Below are 13,401 nucleotides of genomic sequence, written 5' to 3'. Positions count from 1 at the left end.
GCATGCAGCACACACCCAGTGGCAGTGCAGATAGTTTAGTGAGGAGACGCTCTCCAAACTCCACTGAGACAGTAATCTATCAACAGAAACACATCTGGATCTGCCTGCTATCTGGCTCATGGGCTTTCTCAGAAATCTGAAGCCTCACAGTGAGGACAGATGGGTGTGGTTCAGAAGGTAGATAGGAGACGCTGCTCAGGTCACCACTGCACAGCGATGTGAAAGTCTTAACCATCTACACGTCATAAAACAAACACCCAGTGATTGTTGGCTCCCACTGTTTGTGTGCACGTTAGCTCGCACACAACGTTTCATTGTGTGTGCAACTGGGATTGGTTTTCTCAACACAGGACGAGGAAAACAGGGAGAGAAAAGTCGCTTTCACAGGTGTTTGTCTTTGCCAATGAGGTCAAACAAAGAAAACAAACACAGACCACTGTGAGGAAGGGGACGGACAAGCGTAAAGCACACCTTTATGTTAGCAGCGGAAGGCTTTTTGCGAACTGTGTCCAATTTTGTGTAACTTTTAAAGCATATGGCAAATTTTAAATGATAATAATTAATAAAAACGAATTTGATTAACAGGAACCACATACTGCATGACAAATGTATACCAGTAAGGTTTAAAACTAGGAGGAAGATTTGTTTCTTTATTATTCAATTAAAACAAAAGTTGCTTCAATCAAAAAAAATCAAAAATTCAAACAATGTTTTTTTTAATTGAAGCAATTTTTTTCACTTTGATCGAATAATAAAGACAAATCTACCTCAACATAAAACTGAGGAGCACCAAAATCAGTTATCATAGCACTAAATCTATTATAATAAAGTTTTATGAAACATCATGAGGTAAAATCCTTACGCGCCATTAATCACAGTGTACTTCATAACGGAGCTACAACGGGTATAAATACAACATATTGCCATCGAGAATGAAAACTAAAGCCACAGAGATGTCCCTATAATCCTCAATCCTCATTTCAGATCTTAACTGTTCACTTGTTATGAAATGTAGAGAGCACGCGTAGGCATGAGATGTTATTTAGAGACCAGTTTTTACCCTTGTCCACCCGACCAAACTCCAGGATTCTCCACCGTTTTCTGCGATTTTTCTCGTTTCGAATTATAAAAAAAACTTTATATCAGAATTATTTTTGTCATAAGTTGAACAGCCAAACACACAGCAGCTTGTCGGCGGGGTGAAACCTCTTCTGTTACAATCGGAGTTAACACGATGTTTTTCCCCCAAAAAACAAATACGGCAACCGGCTTTGCTAGGCAGAAACATCACTACTTACTCTGTTGCCCAATATCCTGAATACTCTATCTCCTCGTGAGTCCAACAATGATCAGCAGTTATGGATGGATGGATGGATGGATGGATGGATGGATGGATGGATGGATGGATGGATGGATGGATGGATTGTCAACAGGCAGATGGAACACTTTAACATTATTTATGCAAATAATTTCATTATTGATGTCTTCTGTAAATAAAGACTGTGAGTAACAATGACCATACAGAGTTCTGATTTGTTTTCATGTCTTGCATTAATAAAGGCTTTGCTGAGGAACATTAAAGAACTTCTTCTGGTTGCCTCCGCCTCTAGACCGAAAGAGGAGGGCTTGGTTGGAGGGCAGGGATCAACTCTGCAGAGTCTTCAGAATGTGAACACAGAGACTCAAGAATCAGCAGCAGTAAACCATCTCAACAACTCAACTGGAGCTACTGGGTTCCACACCCGAAGCTTTTTCTTTTATGTCTATATTTATGTATATATATTCCCCTCAGGTGATATCTGTGAAAGAGAGGACGGCTGCTGGAAGAGATGACTAAATTGTCCCTGCTGGACCAAGATTGTGCCGCTTTGGGAATGTTTTACCGTCCTGAGAGCTTTAGAGTTACTGGGAAAATCTGACCTAATAGAAACAATAATTGCTAACTTCGGAGTGGGGTAAGTGGGAATTCTGCTGCTGTTTAATAGGAAAAACAACAAAATAAGGCACTATTATTTACAATTTTTAATTCACATCGCTTTCTTTGGCTGATTGATTTCTGGAAAATATATCAATTATTTTGTATTAACATTTAAAATATTTTTTTTTCATTTACTTTATAGATTTATTTCAACTTCATAGGTTTATTTTACCTTTTGAACGTAGGAAGTTTCATGCACTCCTTATTAGTTCCATCTTTACATTATTTGTGTAATTGCTGGAAAAGTTTCATCCGTCTGTCCAACCATTTGCATGTTCCCCATTAGCATGTGTAGGTTTTTACTGTGCTTTATTATAACTGCCAAACAAATGTATATTACGCATTGTAAAGTATCTTTTTTTATTACATCGTGGAAGTGAAGTTGTGAGTTACTGTTATTTCATTATAATGTGAGCTATGCATGTGATAGACTGGTGTCCTGCCAAGTGCGTACACAGCCTTGTGTACTGTCAGATGTGATGGGCTCCAGCCGACCCACATGACCTTGTACGGGATAATTCTGCTTTAGAACAAGGTTTATCCAACTTTTAAGTGCAAAGGTCTTTTTTTTACAAGGGAGGAAATATGCAGAAAACCCAATACAGTCAAAATGTTGCGGATTTCTCACTTAATAAGGTTTTTTATCAGGCACAAACTAATGTAAATGCAAGTTTGTGAGACAGAAGATAAGTTTAGTAAAGCAGTGGGTTGTAATTCTTTCAGGGACCAAACCTGGGGTTTATGGACCCCAAGAGGTACCCGATCCTCAGTTTGAATTTGATATAAAAGTGAAAAATGTTTGGATCAACAAGCAATCTTTTAATAAATAGTATATTTCTTTGGTTTCTGTTCCCACATTTGGATTTTTAATGTACGATCGATCTAAAGTTATTTTGAATCATGAGGTGCAACAAACCTACAAAAAATTGTGTTATTATGGTTCATGTAATCAGACAACCTGCTAACACACTTTCTTCTTTTTTCCTAGGCACTTACAAAAGTATCAGTTGCAGCCATTTTTTTCTTCTTTTTTGGATTGTGGCTATATTCAACACAAAAAGGCAGAATGAAGTTTTATCTTCTGTGCTTTGAGTTCTTACTCGTGGCAGCTGCTTACGCACTTGTGGTCAGCGGACAGATGGAGCCAAACAAACAAGTGTCCCAGGAGCTTCTGAGCATCACCCAGAGATCTGCTCTGGTAGAGAGAGACGTGCAGGGACCCGTGAGGCCCAACGTCACCATGCCCCGTCGACGTTTACCTCCCATGTGCACCGGACCCACAGAGATCCGAGACACGTTCAAGTATATCAACACGGTGGTTTCCTGCCTGGTGTTTGTTGTAGGCATCATTGGTAACGCCACTCTGCTTAGGATCATTTATAAGAATAAGTGCATGCGAAATGGGCCGAATATACTGATTGCCAGCCTGGCCCTTGGAGACCTGCTACATATCATCATCGCCATTCCAATCAATGTTTACAAGGTGAGACACGGTGCAGAATATGTAAGGGGCGCCGATTGTAAAGTTGCACATGCTAAAATAAACAGCCACATTTTTGTGGCATTTAACAACAAATTACATTTAAAAAGCATATATGAATTTTTTTATGTTACTTTTGAACAGATTTACAGCAATATTTGTAAAAATATACTGTCAATGTAAAATCTAAATGTTAAATATTATATTATTATATATATTATATATTTAACATTTACATTTATATTTAAATGTAACATTTAGATGTAGATTTAACATTTAGTATTTAGATTTAGTTTGAACATTTAGATTTAGAATTAATATTTTACATTTAGATTTAGATTGAACATTTAGATTTAGATTGAACATTTAGATTTAGATTGAACATTTAGATTTAGATGTTAAATATTAAATCTAAATCTAAATGTTCAAACTAAATCTGAATACTAAATGTTAAATCTACATCTAAATGTTACATTTACATGTCAATGTAAATGGTAAATATTAAATCTAAATATTAAATCAAAATCTAAACGTTGAATCTACTGTAAATCTAAATGTTACATTTAAATCTAAATGTAAAATCTAAATGCTAAATGTTAAATGTTAAATGTAAATGTTTTATGTTAAATCTAAATGGTATATCTAAATCTAAATGTTACATCTAAATGTCACGGGTGAAACTAAACATTTAGCTAATATGCTAATTCATCAGAGGTACCAAAATAAAAGCTCATTGCCATTTCGATTATATTTTTCAAGAAATTTCACAAATATTGCTGTAAATTGGGTCAAAGTAACATTAAAAAAAATTCACATTTTTTTTTTAAACGTGGTTTTGTTGCTAAATGTTGTGATTTTGCTGTTTACTTTAGCATGCGCTACTTACATAATGGCCCTGCATTTGGCTGATAATAATTCTTCACTTGAAGTTAAATGAAATTTTCTTTCAGCATCCTAAACTTCTCCTAACTTTGTGAACTAAGACTCCTGCTACTTTTTGTATTTTTTGTATCAAGTGCACTGGAAAGTCACACAGTAAGAGTGATGAAAAAAAAAAAAAAGAATGCTTCAAGCTATTTCTTCAACACTTTTAATTTAATGAATTCCTCGATTCCTCCCTCTGTCTCTGCTTGGCACGGATTCTTTTGTCCATTGTCTCATTGGGAATTAAAAGAGGGAAGAAAGTGAGTGAGCCAAAATCTCTTGTATATTTGGTTAAGGGAGCAAGAAAGCAAAAGACCAGTGTTTGCAGTTGCATACCAGAGAAAAGCCCAGCCAGACAGAGACAGGGTGGTAGGGTGATACACAGGGTCACATATGATTTTAATAGATTCCCACACTCACAATGCTGTTGATTTTTCAAAGGAAGGTATGAAAAGTGCCACAATGTTGGACAGGTTCTGCTTTAAACTCCCCTTCCGCTCCAGCAGCTTTAATATCACACTGGGTTAAAGTGTCAGGAGGTCATAAAAAGGCACAGAAAGCCTCAGTGTGTTTTTAGAGAAAAGCCCCTGAATGTTCAACCTGAAAAAGAAAAAAAAAAAAAAAACCACTCTGGATGTTAGCAGAAAGAAACTGATCAGTTCAGGTTCATGCGTATCTCATCTGCACTCCATGCCTGCGGCGTAACAAAAACATTGTGGAGCCAGACTATTTAGTTCACGTGCTTGACATGGTTTAACTCAGTCATCGACTCATTGTGCTGCTGTCTCTCTCTTCAGCTCCTGGCTGAGGATTGGCCGTTTGGAGTGACTTTGTGCAAGATGGTGCCATTTGTCCAGAAATCATCAGTGGGGATCACAGTGTTAAGTCTGTGTGCTTTAAGTATTGACAGGTAAACTGTCAGGACACACTTACACCTCCTTAACTCCTAGTATTCTTAGATATTTCATCCTGAAACAATGTACAGAGAAGAACATACAGTATTGCATTCATCTAAAAACACATATTAATTATTCATAAAATGGTGGGTTATCATTTTTATTTATTTATTTATTTTTTTAATTTGGGTCTTTAGTGCCAAGCATAAATGTTTGTAGGGTAAAGGTTTGGGTTAAGTGACTATTACCTTGTCAACTACAATTAATTATCTATTGATATTTTTAAATAGGGTAATATACAAATGATAAAATGTTTTATTATATGTTAAATTGAATTCATTAATATCTGTTAAGCTTTTATTAACCCCAACCACCTTCAAACCACAATCCAATAGAGATAGGCAGGCATAGTAAAAACTAAGTTTTCCCTTTTTTCGCCCAAATATTTTTCTCCCAATATCTTGATAAATCAGAGAAATAACCAACGTGGGTTCATTTTCAGATGCCTTATCACACCATGGTGTGCGTAGGTTGTCCGCATGTTTTAAATTTAGCAATACTCAGTTGCTTTCTTTGAACTATGGCGATATGACCACTGACTCATTGCCTCTGTTGACTATGTCAATGGTATATGGGATAAACAATAAAGTGCGTTCACTGTTCTATGATGATCATCTTTGCAGTTTAACTGAGATCTAATTAGTTATCAGTTAAGGGGTAAGATCAACAAATTCAACTTTACTAAGTGAGCCTTTGTCAGACAAAGAACTGCAACACAAAGTGCTTTAAAGCTGCTTTCCTCAATAACTTTGTTGTTAGATAAAATCATAGTGTAATGCCTCCAATAACCAACAACATTTACTCCAAAAATAAAGGAACAAGGTTGAAATCGTTGCATCGTAAACACTCAGTTTATTCACATTTTTCTGCATTGCATTGTGGGATGTGGAGTCCCGTAAACAGATGCATAAATTTTTCCATTTGTAATATTTTTGTAAATATCTATCATATTTGTGTATAATTGATATATTTGTATTATTAATATTATTAATCTTTATTTTTACTACTGTAATGTGTATGTATCTGATCCTTATATGAAATCAGTTTTTTTTTTGTTTTGTTTTTACTTCATTCCTGGTATTCCGCGTGATATCAGAATGAAGTAAAAACTATTCTATGAAGATAAAAACAAACTTTCAAGTGTCAACTTTTCTCTCTTCTTTTTGGAATGAACGATGTTTAATCCATTGATCTATGAAGCATACAGTACGCTATGATTTTATCAAATGAAAAAGTATAGGGGGTAGCAGCTGTAAATTGTATTGGTATGTTGGTTGGACACGAGACACCATATAAGGAAGAACTATCAATTACTTTACAAAGAACACCAGAGCCAAAAAACTGCAATATAGCATAATGTGAAAGAAAAATTCCTCTGAGAATATTATAGTATAGCATTATAGTGTTAGTACAGTAATTAAAAACCTAAAAAGGGATACAAAAAAAAAAAAAAACATAGCAAGGAACTACATAAATATGTTCACACCAGGGTTTAAAACTTTTCTTTTTTTAATCTGTATTTAGTTACTGTTGACCTGTGTATTGAATCTCTCAGGTATCGAGCCGTGGCTTCTTGGAGTCGCATCAAAGGCATCGGAGTCCCAAAATGGATGGCTATTGAAATCGCACTGATCTGGATTGTATCCATCGTCCTGGCAGTGCCAGAGGCTATAGCCTTTGACATGATCACCATGGACTACAAAGGCGAACACTTAAGGATCTGTTTGCTGCATCCAATGCAGAAAAGTGACTTCATGAGGGTAAGCTGCAACACTTCCATGTTCAGAACTCAGTGTCAGTTTAAGGAAAGACACTCAGAAGAAAGACGTGCAGCTTGAGGAAACAAAAAAAAAAAATGTATGCACGGTGGGTACACTAGTCATACTCAACCACCCCATGATGCATTGCAAGCAGAACCTAAAATCATCCTGGGAGCGGCTTCAAATAAGTTAAAAGTAAAAAAAAAAAAAAAAAAAGCATCTCTACCTTTCTTCCATTTGTTTTTAACTGTTTTGTAAATAGGGCTTTTGTTTTGAAGTAAACCGGAAGTTTTGTCGGTAGCACAATGGCGGGTCTCCAAAAATATCCTAAATGTCGGCTTGAAATGTGTTTCAGTGAGTTTTATGGATCAAATGACCACATGTTGATATTCTACTTGGTCACTTTCTCTCTGAAAATGTTTTCCGAACTTTCAAAGGTGACAATCAACGGAGATATTTAGCCTCAGTGTGCTTTCAGTTTCTGTCGTAGGTTTTAAATACATCTTGGGAAACTTGGAAGTACACTTCAGTGGAAATGGTCATCATCCTAACCATACTTATAGTATATAGTAGACAGGAAATACTCATTGAGTTTGTAGTACATACTGTAGTATGGAGTATGCCATTTCAAACACTGCTGCTCTCCATAAAAAAGTGGGAAATTAATGACAGATGACAGGCAGATGACACACTTTTGGAATGACGAGGAAACCAATTTTATGTTGTTACAGCTAAATAATCTGAACGTCTTAAAATACACAAACTGGATCTTTATCCATTGTTATAAATACTACTGTACGTCCATATACGCATTGTTTTGTAATGGATACAGCCAGTGTTGTGCTAGTTACTGAAAAAAAGTAACTCGTTACCGTTTCTAGTTACTTCATTAACAAAGTAACTCAGTGACTATTTTGATTACTTACACCAAAAAGTAATGCGTTACTGGAAAAAGTAGCTGTTGAGTTACTTATAATTAAAGAATGTATTATTTATTTTCTGTCATTTGTGTCCATACAGCTTCATATCAGTGCTGTAATAATATAATAATCCACTGTTGATCAACTGCTATAAAACAACCATAAATGATGTGCATATAAAGCACAAAACAGCTGCTCCAAAATTAAAACAGTAAATTTTCAGCCTTAGCACAGTAATGTAAAGTAAGCTGTGCATATTCCAGGTTCACATTCTGCTGTTGAAAATGCTTATAAAAATAAATGTGGAAAAACAAATTCACAGCATTTTTTCTACACAATGCTAAACATATCAGGCTAATGAGCTGCTGTTAGCAGTGACTCAGCAGTAGCGACAGGCTGCATATTTACAACAACATACCGTGCAATAGTTTGGCTGATCTGTCCCTGGATAACAGTCACAGTCCGTTAAAATCCAGTCGCAGCGTTAGCTTAGCTTCACTGATGCAACTTTTGGAGACAAAAATAATGCGCGTATATACACTCTGAGAAGCTCGTCCTGCTCTCGCATTGACTCGCCATGATTGGCGCACATGATGTAAATAGAAACATGCTGACAATGCTTCTTCTTCTTCTACTGTTTTACCGTGTTTGGCACGGCATCCCGCAAAAATATGTAGCGGCACTGTAAACAGGAAGTACACTGCAGCTAGCAAAGTAACAGACAAACGCACCATATTGTAATGGTAATGGCGTTATTTCTTTAGAAATATATTGCGTTACAGTACTAGTTACTGTCAAAAGTGACGTTGTTACAAGTAACGCGTTACCGCCCAACACAGCGCCACCTAGCAGCGTGGAGTCAGACAGATTTGGTCAGAAGTTGAGTTATTTTTCTCCTGCGTGGATAATCAGACCAGACGAAAGGTCTTTGATCCACTCGTGAGCAATAGCTCGTATCTGTGAGCTTGTAAACACACTCGCTGTGTTGACACAGCTGTGTATTGCCTAAATGAGCATTTACACACACAGAGGCGCAGATGAGATTGAGACTATATGGGAGCGCCAAAAGTATCATGTTATGCTGTGATAACTTCCTGATCAGTGCCAAGTGAGACCAACTTGACAGAAACTGGACATGTATTAGAAAGATGGCACGTGTTACACGTACACCAATCTAGATTTCTTCCCCCAAATCACAAGTATGAGCAATTAAACTTCACTGCAATGTTTTATAAACTGAATTTAAAAGTATGCAAACAATTTTAAGTGCACCCACAGGTCCTGATTTGCAATCCAAGTCTGGCATGCAGAACCTTTAGCGTTACCTCTGGAACACAGATGTTTGTGCATAATCCAATTTTTCTCTGTTTTTCTGAAATCTCTGTTTAGTTTTACAAATCGGCAAAAGACTGGTGGCTGTTCAGTGTATATTTCTGCCTGCCGCTTGCCGTCACTGCTGTTTTCTACACCCTGATGACCTGTGAGATGTTGAGGAAGAAGAATGGTGTTCGGATTGCTCTGAGTGACCATCTCAAACAGGTTAAAGAAGCAACTGATTTGGACTTAATTACATCCAGTTGGACATTTTAAAGCAAAATAACAAATGTCTGGTTAAAGCTTATGACCAATTCTTGACTTTTGTGATGATGTGTGTCCAGAGGAGGGAAGTGGCAAAGACGGTGTTTTGCTTAGTTCTGGTCTTCGCTTTGTGTTGGTTACCTCTTCACCTCAGTCGTATCCTGAAGCTCACAATCTACGATGAAAAAGATCCCAACCGCTGCGAGCTGCTGAGGTAAGAAGATATGTCTTGAAATAATATCCCCGAAGCTGATAGAGACGTTCCATTCTTGTGTCTGCATTAGTTTCTTTTTAGTGTTGGACTACATCGGCATCAACATGGCGTCCGTCAACTCCTGCATTAACCCAATCGCCCTCTATATGGTCAGCAAGCGCTTTAAGAACTGTTTCAGGGTAAGATTCAACTCTCTAAAAGTCTTTAAAAATAAGCTCAATAATATCAACATCTCATGTCAGAGGATGGAATGTAACCACCACCAAAAAAAAATAACTCTCTCCAAACAAGCTCTTCTCATACTGGGTTCATTTATACATAATGTATTTCTATTGATGCCCCAAATCTACAGTTAAATGGGGGATGGGCACCTAACCAAACACCCGCTCTGATACTAGAAGATTAATATGTTGCCTGCAGGTCACAGCTGCAAAATATTTACCCTTTTTTTTTTTTAAATACCCTTTTGAAAGCAGTGAAACTCTGTTGCAATAAAGTGTAAAAATCACAGAATGCTACTGTCTGTATGAGGGAAGGTATAGGGTTAAGATAGAGATGATGGATCTGACCAAGGCATAGAGACTTGTAGGCAGCATTGAGAATAAAACATACTGATTACTAAGAAAAATGACTGAATAAAAAAAACTCAACCAATTATCACCACAATTATCATTATTAATACTTTTTTTATCCATTACACTGCAGTTTTATGCTACAAATTATCTGTCATTAGCATGAATAAGGTGTCATGAAGGCCGTCATTAAGTGTTGTTTGATGACACTTTTGGAGCTATGTTGGTATTTATTGGGTAATGTGGAGGGATCTAGTGGGGTTAGGTAGGGATAGAAATCTTACGTGCACAGGGAGTCCTTCTTTCTCCCTATAAGAGTAAGTTAAAATTATTTTAAAAAATAATACAAGAAAAAAAAAAAAAAAAAAAAAACTCAATAAAACAGGTCCAGGACTCAATAAAAGAGGAAAAGGTCTGCAGCTACCTGTGAGATTGAAAACCAGATTATCGCCCCACCCAATTTACAAATTCAATTAAAAAAATGAATAGTTAAAGCTGCAGTATGTAGATTCCTCCCTTTGCTCAAAAACAAAAGAAAAAACAAAGCAGGATGTTATGACAAAACACATCCACTATTTGTCAAATTTGAACTTTTGTTTATTACAAAGTAACACAGATGGTGTTAAAAGCAAATATAAATGCTCTTTCAGAAGACGTTCAAAAATACTTAGCTTTTGGGCTGTATTTGGTCATCTGTAGTGATGTCTGTTATGGGGGTTAATTTGTGGAATAATGATGATAAAGAAATAAAAATGAGTGACTATTTAATTTCAAAAAGAAAATGTCACAATATATTTTAGAGTTATGTGAAACAGTAGAAATATGTTTGTGTTCTCTGTTAAATGTTGTATATCAAAGAAAGTACATTTGTATATATGTATTTGCATTATTTGAAAAAAGACAACTCAAATGTACTTGTTGAATGCTTGCCTTTCTTTTGTGTGAATTATTGAAAAAGGTTACTTGAATGTTATGATTTATGTTGGGCATATAAGCAATTTGCTTCTGCCTCTTTCAGTCTTGTTAGATATTTTTAAATTGGGATTTATGTTTGAATATGTTTCTGTTAGATTGAAACAAACAAATAAACTGAAAAACTGAACTGAGAGTTTTTTAATTTGTGGAATGAGAATGAAGCCGCTTAGGGTTGTGTCAAAGAAATGTATTAAACCGAATCAAAAATAATTAACGTATAATGAACAAAAGCGCTTCCTTTATATATTTTTGTTTAAGGCCCACTGTGTAACATTTGGCCACTAGGGGCGCTAGACCTGTAACTTTCACTTCAAGCGCCCCTAGAGGCCACAAGCGCTGCAGCACTGTCGCAAAAATCAACAAACAGTCAGTCGGGCCAGCCTCCCTTGTCTTTTGATTGTGTATGCAGACACTAGTTGACCTGTAACTTTACGGATCATGTTTAACTGAACTATCACGGCGAATAGTGCACCATTAACCCAACACGAAACTACCATATTGTGTTCTTTTGGCTGTAAGCTGAGGCTAATTTCAGCTGCCCACAGCAATGACGCCGGGTTGGGAAATGCCCGTATATTGTGACATCATGTGGGAACTATGTATATCCAAGCCTGTGGTCACGTGACCACAGTAAAGTGAAACGTTCTCCAGGCATTCTCCAGGTCACCTGACCTGGAGAATGACGGTCTGTCTCGTCCAAACTTACATAGTCGGTATTTCAAGAGGGAAGCCCCACTCGGAGCATTCATACTGTCAAGCGCTGTATATTGGCCTGAGTAATCATTTAAAATAACTCAATAACTGTTTAGGTCAAAAAGTCTACGGTGTGCATTTACGTACTGACATTAAATTTGAAAAAAAAAAAAAAACTGCCTGTTAATATGTTTGTTGTCTCAGGACTTTCCTCTGTTAGCTCAAACTAATCAACGACCTTCTTTTCCAGTCATGTCTGTGCTGCTGGTGCCTACCAGCAGAGATGCTAATGGTGAAAAGCAGTCCTGCATGAAGCTCAAAGTCACGGACCGAGCCTCCGATCAAAGCCAGTCCCGCCTCACCAACAAGTCGACGACAGCCTGTGGAGAGGCCTGAAAGTGAGCAGAGCGGAGATGATAGACTGAAACAGATAACGTTTGAAGGGAGGATGGGGATGAGTGTCTTGAGTGGGCTGAAGGTCTTGTTTCCTTGGACTCATGACGTGCTGTCTGAATTTAACCTTTATTTCTTTCAAAGGAGGAACAGCTTCTTAAAACATTTAGGATAAGACGTGTAAAGACCCACCAAGACCAACAAATCTGGAGCGTCAAACACGGTGAAGTAGTGCAGCATTGTGCAAATGATGGGCTCATTCCCTGGTTGTGGAGCATGCTTCCTCAATCGTGACTTTGACTTTGTCGCTGTGAATCCTAAAGTTCAGCATTTATTTACAGAGAGTCAAATATTAAGTGTTGTGTTTTGTAACCGCATGTTGTTAAGGAACTTTAATGCTTTTAGAAGTATGTTTTTGTGAGTATGTTTTGTGTGCATTTGAATGCATCTGCATACTCACACCTAAATACGTTCATTTGCCTTTGTTTCATTTATTGGTAATACTTAACTTGAAGTTTTATACATAAAGGCTGACATTACTCTGTCGTTATCTGTCATTAGCATGAATAAGGTGTCATTGAGGCTGTCATTAGGTGTCATTAGCTATATTGTAACACATTTGGAGCTATGTTGGCATTTTTTGGGTTAGATAGAGGTTAGGGTAACGAAGGGTTAGGGTTAGGGCAGACATAGACAACTGGGTGCCAGGGGGCCACATGCAGCCCTCATTGTAGTTTTGTGCGGCCCCCAAAACAAAATTGTAATTCATGAAGTTGGAAGTTATACAAAGTAAAACCTAATACACAAAACTCCAGGAACACAGAAAGCGACAACAAAATGTACAAAATGTTAAGAAGAGTACAAAAAGCAACAACAAAAACACATAAAGATGAAAAAACACACAAAATGACAACAAAGACACACTTAACAACCACTTAAACACACAACATGACAACAA

At 36.9% G+C, this 13,401-nt stretch overlaps 1 protein-coding gene across 2 annotated transcripts; it reads left to right on the top strand.

The window, feature by feature from the left end:
- Positions 1–1,673: 1,673 nt before the first annotated feature.
- Positions 1,674–13,191, top strand: LOC114479096 (endothelin receptor type B-like). Of its 2 annotated transcripts, XR_003675955.1 has the most exons (9): positions 1,674–1,955; positions 2,967–3,461; positions 5,180–5,292; positions 6,894–7,098; positions 9,408–9,557; positions 9,677–9,810; positions 9,881–9,989; positions 12,301–12,448; positions 12,588–13,191. XR_003675955.1 is itself a non-coding variant. In XM_028472561.1 (8 exons), exons 2-8 carry the CDS (start codon positions 3,045–3,047, stop codon positions 12,361–12,363), a joined length of 1,191 nt encoding a protein of 396 aa, XP_028328362.1. In that variant the 5' UTR covers positions 1,674–1,955; positions 2,967–3,044; the 3' UTR covers positions 12,364–13,191. The 2 variants fall into 2 exon arrangements, 1 of the variants encoding a protein (XP_028328362.1); XM_028472561.1 differs by having other exon boundaries at positions 12,301–13,191.
- The last annotated feature ends 210 nt before the right edge of the window (positions 13,192–13,401 follow it).

This window comes from Gouania willdenowi, chromosome 17 (assembly GCF_900634775.1).
Source record: "Gouania willdenowi chromosome 17, fGouWil2.1, whole genome shotgun sequence".
Lineage (NCBI taxonomy): Eukaryota > Metazoa > Chordata > Actinopteri > Blenniiformes > Gobiesocidae > Gouania > Gouania willdenowi.
The sequence above is the reverse complement of the archived record's forward strand: the minus strand, read 5'-3'. Positions and strand labels throughout refer to the sequence as shown.